Source organism: Sinocyclocheilus anshuiensis, unplaced genomic scaffold (assembly GCF_001515605.1).
Source record: "Sinocyclocheilus anshuiensis isolate Anshui unplaced genomic scaffold, SAMN03320099.WGS_v1.1 scaffold457, whole genome shotgun sequence".
Classification (NCBI taxonomy): domain Eukaryota; kingdom Metazoa; phylum Chordata; class Actinopteri; order Cypriniformes; family Cyprinidae; genus Sinocyclocheilus; species Sinocyclocheilus anshuiensis.
In genome coordinates, this window is record NW_015537939.1 from 963,763 (window position 1) to 971,755 (window position 7,993).

A 7,993-nucleotide genomic window follows, 5' to 3' on the forward strand; every position below is an offset into this window, starting at 1 on the left:
AATAGGAAATAAAACCGTTATCGAATAAGCATGTGTCCTATTCTGTCCTATATGTCCTATGGCCTAAACTCCCGAAACATTGGTGTCTCATATTTTAGAGCAGTCAGTGCATTTTGAGAAAGAAATCAATTAAATCTGTGTTCATGTGTGTGTGAAAAAAAATCAGATGTAACCCCCTTTGTAATCATTTACATTTTCATAAGTAACTGTAATTTAATTACACATTTTTCTCAGTAACTGTAACTGATTACAATTAAATTTATTTTGTAATTAAATTCCGTAATTCCGTTACATGTAACTAACACTGTGTATATATATATATATATATATAGTGATATTTACAACTTTGTTTAATTTACTTATTTAATATGAATAGAAAAAAAAATTGTAAAAATGTAAGTAAAATTCAAATGAAAACGGAAAATACAACAATAAGAACGAATTCAATATTAATAAAAAAAAACTATGGCTCGCAGTATCTCAGTGACACTAAATAACATAGCTCTTAAAATAAGCAGATGGGTATTTGCAAGTCCTGCGCGCACCCGCCTCACTCCTGTGTTGTTGGTTACTAAGCAACTTACGCGCGCCACATAAGCTGCGTCATTTCCTGTGTAGGGACGCGTTGGAGCGACGAGCGAGCCAGTTCAGTCGATCCTCTTGTTCCGACAGCTGAAGGCTAGACGACGAAGACAGTCGATCTCCGTGCAGTGTTACTTTGTTTCTTTGCGCACTTACGCAACGAATAACTTTCCAACCTGTTTGATTTTTTTGTCTATGTAATACAACTGGCGCACTTTCCAAAGGACTAAAGCGTGTTTCAACTTTCTGATATGAGCGTGCCAAAGGATAACAACTTTGCGTTTTAGTTTGGGTGCCATATCCTCCAAATACAGGACGAGTGGATTCGAACCGAACGCTGAACCAGTGCTCTACTTTTAAAACTAATCAACGGGAACGCGTTCATGTGATTATGGTGGTTGTAAAGCTCTGGATTTCTGGGCAAAGATCCTAAACTCCTCCATAAGGGATTCACTGTTGACGACAGAGATATTGGAGAAGACGCACTGGCCACTTGACCCTTTTTTCGCGAGCGCAAGACGCACCGGCGCGCGCTGCTTTCTGTCGGTGTTATTTGGAAGGTGCACTTTCCTGTCTAATATATGGCTTTTATTTACGTTTTTTCCGATTCTTTCTAAAGTTCTGGCTATCACAGTTGTCGGTTTTCCAGCTAAATTGCACATGTCATATTTCTATACATTTAAAATGCTATGATGATGGGATGGAATTTTGATGACTGTATTATTAAATTCATATTCGTATGCCATTAAATCATATAATGTTAATATTCAAACATATCTTGCGCAATTCCATCTGTCACTAAACTTTCGATGTAGCCTATTACTACTAATATATCTGGTAACATTGAATGTTGATTGAATGAATGAATGAATGAATGAATGAATGAAATGTATATTGTTTCATAACAGTGACAGATCACAGTGTTATCTATCCAGGTAACACATGACGTTAAATTAATGCAGCAAACATTAACTACACAACATAAAATGTAAAACATTCCAATTGGCATAATTAAAATTAAACATGAAAATTAAATAAAACATGGTTTACTCATGGAAATCTCTGAATTTTCCCCATAAATTATTCTTATTTTTATTCTTAAAAACATAATGTTACCTAACATCATAATTCCTTGTATAAATTATAACAAACAAACTAAATGTAACTAGACATTGACATTATTACTTTTTTACAGCGTGCTTTAAGTGTTTATTTCAATTCCAAACTTTTTATTTATTTATTATTTGTGCTTTAGGATACTGGCCTAATTAGATGTATGTGTTTGGTTTTGTAGGTCCTCTGTGACCCGTTTGGTGTAATATTAATTATGACAGTGAACATCAAGGCATCGCAGTGCCATGCGCCGCTCCGCAGACTCCTGTAGACTCGGTTCCGGTGCTACTGCAATGCTCGCCGGACCCCACCGCTTCCGCGTGGCTCTGTGATCCAGGCAAAGGGCGCGAGGATGAGCACAGACCTGGAGCGCCTGTCGCTCAACTCTTCCTCGGGCAACTCCGTGGCGTCTAGCGCGCGTACCCTTTCCGCCAACGTGAAGAAGCTTCACAACGCGCTCAACTTGCTGCTCTGCGACCTCGAGAGAGAGCAGTTCATCCACTGCCTCAACGTGTACCACTCCAAGCGCAATGTGTACGACCTGGTCCAGACGCTTAAAGTCATACTGAACGTTCCGAGCAAGCGCCAGCTTCTGCCCATGCTGCGGCTAGTTATCCCGCGCTCGGACCAGCTTCTGTTCGATCAGTACACATCAGAAGGTCTCTATTTGAAATCCGACGTTCTTGCGCGCAATGGTGACCCAGACGGTTCCCACGAGGCTGCTAATTTGAGTCCAACACACGGGGCTCACTTCTCGCCTACTTCCGCGTCTCAAGCCGCTCTGCGCGGGTCTCCTGACACTATCAGCACCAGCAGCGATGGGACAGCGACTCTTATTCCTTTACTGGGAAGAAATTTCTTACCGGAGCCCCCGGGAGAGATCCGACAGTTGACCCTCAAGCGTCACAAGAGCAACGAGGGTTTGGGATTTAGCATCCGCGGAGGATCCGAGCATGGAGTTGGGATCTATGTGTCACTGGTAGAACCGGGATCACTGGCTGAAAAGGAGGGTTTGAGAATTGGAGATCAGATAATGAAAGTTAATGACAAAGTGTTTGACCGGGTCACACACGCAGAGGCAGTTAAGGTAAGCTTTTTTCCTTTAATATAATTTGTATAAATATTTTTTATGGTTAAGTGAGTGTGAATAATATTACTTAAATATGTGATAATTTAAAGAAAATGTATTTACTTATTCCTTGACCGATTCATTCACACATGCTGTTGTTGATATGGGAATCATGCAGTTTTTCTGTCTTTCCTTCTTTGAAAAACTAAATATTACTTCACCCACAGATTGCACCTACAGATTTTGTAGCCACGTTTAGATCACCTGATTGTGGCCAGTCATTTGACCACAGGGAACAGACTGCACTCCTTCTTTCTTGATTGATTATTAATGCAAGACAAGCAGCTGAAAGTGTCCCTTGAAGGACCAGAATGATAAATGCTCACTTTTATTGATATGTGTTAGCCAGAAAGGCCTCTACAAATGTTGATGTTATTGATCAGTGTGTATGGATTAGCTATAATTAAATGATTGCACGTGGCTTATCAATTTTGTATCAGTAACATTTGCTGTCACGTGAAAGTTTCTAGATATACTCAGTATTTCAGTGTAAAGGCATTTCATTGTGCTGTTGTCATTTAAAAGAAGAGCTGACTTTGCCTAATCCTTCACATACTCTCTACGAATCATAATTTATATGAAGTAATTGCACAATTTTGGGCCACACATGTATTATTGATGAGATTTTGTGTGCTGTCCATGGTGCTGAAACAAGCATTGTTCTAGATTGCAATTTTTTTCAAAAGGTTTTTCCCAAGAATCGTATGGTTTGTCAGTTGTATTAAGACCACCGATCTTCATGTGCCACAGCACAGACACCGGTGGACCTCTCAGGAGAAACGCTAAGCGTCATTTCTAAAAGGGCAATTCTCTGAAGTACCCATTATTTTCTACTAGAAATTTAAACATTGCCAATAATAATAAGCAACAAGCTTTGATGCACTTAAAAAGCATATTGAAGTTCACTTTGAGGCAATCTTCAAAAACTGCTTAGATTTTCTCCAAAGACTTACACCATTGTGGCAATCTGGGGAACCTCAAATGAGGCCTTAATTTTATAATTTTACAGTGATCATATTTTTGACAACATTACAAAACATGAAAGCATCTGAAAGTGAAGATAAGGCACATCCCAAGCATATTTCAAAGTACTGGCACATAGCCATTCCACTGATACTGCTTGTTTGACTCTCTCCTATCCCCATGTTTGGGAATCTCTGTAGAGTTGTGTGCCAAGAGAAAATTAACATGAACAGTTTGCCGCCTTTCTATATCATTGTTGCCCTCTTTCCCTGGGGGAAAACTGGCACAATTGAGCAGCAGGGTATAAATTCCTGCCATGCTGCCTTTCTTAAACAGAAGCTGGCAGAGGGGGGAGGCTGCTTCCTCCCAGTTAATCATATTGATCTGCATGAGTAAATGGACGAGCCTCTCCCCCAGGCTGAACATGACCTTCTGCTTGTCTTGATTCTCTTGTTGTCATGTAATGCAGACATAGTCTGGGTAAAGACACAAGAACTGTCTGAGCAGCCAGAACAGAGAGAGATAGACGGGGGTTTTGCTAGGTGCAGATAATTTCAGCACAGTGTACATTTGATCGGTGCCTTCCTGTGCTCCCTGAATGCTAGCAGGCAGAGTTATCTCTCATTTTTCTAGTAGAAGGAAGAACATCTATTTTAGTTAAAGTGAGGATTTCCTCTGGGCTCTGTTGACCTTTGTGATGTGTAAATGAACCCTGAACGTTATCCGTTTTGCTTTTGCTTTTTCTTTCTTGGATTATTTTGGTGTTTTCAGACATAAACACCAAAATAATACACCTTTTTTTAATAGAAGTTGTGACAACTTCACACGTTCCAATGCAGCTAAAATTCTAGTTGGTGGAACTCATGGTAAAAGTAACAGTATCTGTGTCGGAAATTGCATACTCTCTTCAGTGGGTGCTTCTTTTGAATAAGTAATTGCTTTGCGACTAATAAAAAGGTTATTTATAGTATAAATGAAGTCCAAACATACAACATTCATCATGTTGGCATTATCATGTGACCTACCAGTTGGTATGCCATTCATAAATCCTCTCCCGTGGCCTCAACGGGATAGTGAAGTTTCCATTAAATGCACACTTAAGAATCTTACCAGAAGTTGGTCATCTGGTTACTTTTTGCTTACTGTGTGCCTGTGAAGTTCATACTAATCTTTTTGAATATGCTACACTTTTTACATAGGCCTACAGCTTTTTTTGTTGCCCTCGCTGCCTTTTAAAAATAAAGGTTCTTTATTGGCATCAGTGGTTCCATGAAGAAACTTTGACATCCATGGAAACTTTACATCGTACAAAATCTCACTGAGAAACTGATAAGAACTGTTCACCAAATGGTTTTTTGGGGAGCCGATGCAAAATGGTTCTACTACCCCCACTGTGGAACCTTTATTTTTAAGAGTGTACTTAAACTATGTAGTAGGGAAGTATGCATTATTGGATGCAGCCACTGTTCTAACCTGTTGTCTGTCCATACAAGAAAGCAAAAGAGCTGTGAGATCCAGCAAAATCACAGCCAATCGGAACTTATTGGAGCAAAATTTTAGGCAAATGCGATTTCAGAATGGGTGGAGATATCCAGGCCAGTGCCAGTGGCTGGTTAGAATAAAAAAAATCATGTTGCTGTATCATGTTGTGTCTGGTAAGGAGGTTTGCTGAGGTTTGTGTACACAATGTTTCGAAATGAGGAAGAAGCACTCTTGCAGGCGGTTGAGCTGGACTGACATCATTATTTCTCTGCCTGTGTCTTCTAAACTTTTCTTGTTTGTATGTCTAGTTGTCTGTCTGACCAGCTATCTCCAACTCTCTCTGTGGGTCTTCAGACTCCGTGATGAGGATGGATTGTACATACAGTGGGTGACCTGTTTGCATCATCTTTAAAGGCTATATTGAATGTGTGTGATGCCCTTTGGCATCTCATGATTGGTTGGTCTATCCGCATGGCCTTCAGTGTTTGTTCACAGAGCTGCTGTGATAGCCCATATGATCAATGATCTTTCCTCATCTCCTGTTTCAAGGGTGACCCCATATAAGATCACCTGTTAAGTCGAGTTGATTTAATTTTAATGCTGGGACTGCCAGGGTGCCCGTGGCTCAAAGTTAGAGGAGGTTGCCTCTTGCCTTTGTCTTGACACTGAGAGATGATTAAGACAGAAGTGTTTACCAGCTAATCGTCAAATGCTGCTTTGCAATCTCAGTTAGAACCAGGCTAGAAGATTCATCACTATACCAATGCCTCTAACTGTACGTGTCCACTTGTGTGGAGCTGAGTGAGCATTTTCAATTTGTTCATGGGAGCTGAGTAGCAAGTTCATTCAGGGCATTGAGATATTGACAGCAGCAGAGCGGTACATGCAGTGATAGAATCAAAAAGTTGAGAAATACTAAATGTTATGCAAATGAGAGGCGAAAAATGGAAGGTGGCCGTCACTGTGAGAAGGCGGCAGTGGCATATATAATAATTTTTTAAAGTGCATAGTGGATTTAGTGCATAAATCACATTGTTGCATAATACTGTATTTAACTCAGATGTCAAATGCCTTTACATGCTTTCATTGACACTATGTGTATAGTTATGTCACTTAAGTCACACTTAAAAGCATAGTCCACTCAAAAATAAACATTCTGCAATCATTTACTCACCCTCAAATCTTGCCAAACCTTTATGAGTTTCTTCTGCGGAACACAATAGAAGATATTTGAAGAATGTTGGTTACAAAACAGTTTAGTTGCTATTGACATCCATTATTTTTCACATTACAATGGAAGTTTTTGTGAACTAGCCTATCCATTTACAAATGTCTGAATTTCATTGCATTAGATTCAAAATATCAAATCAAGTGTCTTCTGCAATCAGATGATGCTAGGGCTTTTCTCAAAACTAACTTTACTTTTCTGAGACACTTTTAAATGTATTTTTAGCCAACTGGTCTTGATGTAATTTTTCTTGTGTCATTCATGTCATTCCCTTAGCAGAATATCCAGTAGTTCATCATATAAATATATAGATTGAACAAGATTTTTGTCTTCTTTCTGAACAATATGTCTATTGCATTGTATATTTAAACCTATCAAACTTTTTTGTGGAATGTCTTAACTGAAAGGTAGGCTACTTGTGCTATATTTCTTTATACTTGTTTTGATATTTTGTTATATAATGCAAATACATTTATCACATTCATGGCTAAAGTGTCCAAATATAGAGCTGTCATGTTAATGCTTGTGAATGATATAAAATGTTTAACACATTAATTTATTTTAATCACAGTTAACACACATATTTACAGTATGTAGTCATGCTACCTAATGTGAACTTGTATTTTAGTGCATTTCTGTTTTTGTACTGTGGAAAGTAAGGTTGTGACGGTGAAGAAATTTTCCCACCGGTTAATCGACGTGTGACAACACCGATAATACCGGTATCACCGTAGGGGAAAGGGCGTTCCCTCTTTTCCTCGCTTTTAATTAGCTTATAAAAGTGCCGTGCGCATTTTACTTTCACTTTCAAATAGAGGCAATTCGGCTTAAAGCAATTGTTCGTTTTTAGTTCGTTTGAATTTTCCCTCTTTTCCTCACTTTCCTTCGCTTTTAAATAGCTTAAAAGCGCCGTGTGCATTTTACTTTACCCAAAAATGAAAATTCTGTCATTGATCGTTCTAAACCCGTAAGACCTTCGTTCATCTTTAGAACACAAATTAAAGGGGTCATATGATGCGATTTCAAGTTTTCCTTTCTCTTTGGAGTGCTACAAGCTGATTGTGAATAGATAAGATCCCTGAAGTTGCAAAGACTAAAGTCTCAAAACCAAAGAGATATTCTTTATCAAAGTTAAGACTCTGCCACGCCCCCCTAAAACGGCTCGTTCTAACACGCCCCCACATATCTACCTCACTATGTGGCAATATTAGCATAATGCGGCCCAAATGTGCACGCAAAGAAAGAAGGCGTGGTTTCAGTAACCGCAGTTAGTGTTGAAGCAGCCATGTCAGGGAGACGCTGTGTGTTTCAGTGCGAAAGCAAAAGCACTTTATTTGGCCTTCCGAAAGTAGATTCATTTAGGAATCTTTAAGATTATTTACAACAGAAGAGCCGTGCATTTTATGGACGACCGTTTCGTGAACCTAGGAGAGGAGGTAATTCTGACTTTGCTATGACAATCTGCCGCTTCTGAATCAGCGACTGTAAGTATGTTT

The 7,993-nt window shown here is 39.2% G+C and overlaps 1 protein-coding gene across 4 annotated transcripts in view; it reads left to right on the forward strand.

Moving 5' to 3' along the window:
* Positions 1-619: 619 nt before the first annotated feature.
* LOC107661489 (whirlin-like) overlaps positions 620-7,993 on the forward strand; it is a 114,262-nt gene continuing 106,888 nt past the window's right edge. For all 4 annotated transcript variants that reach the window (XM_016451112.1, XM_016451125.1, XM_016451106.1 and 1 more), the window contains exons 1-2: positions 620-1,142; positions 1,877-2,782. In XM_016451112.1, coding sequence (XP_016306598.1) covers positions 2,048-2,782 — 735 coding nt within the window. In that variant the 5' untranslated portion in view covers positions 620-1,142; positions 1,877-2,047. The remainder of the gene's footprint in view (positions 1,143-1,876; positions 2,783-7,993) is intronic.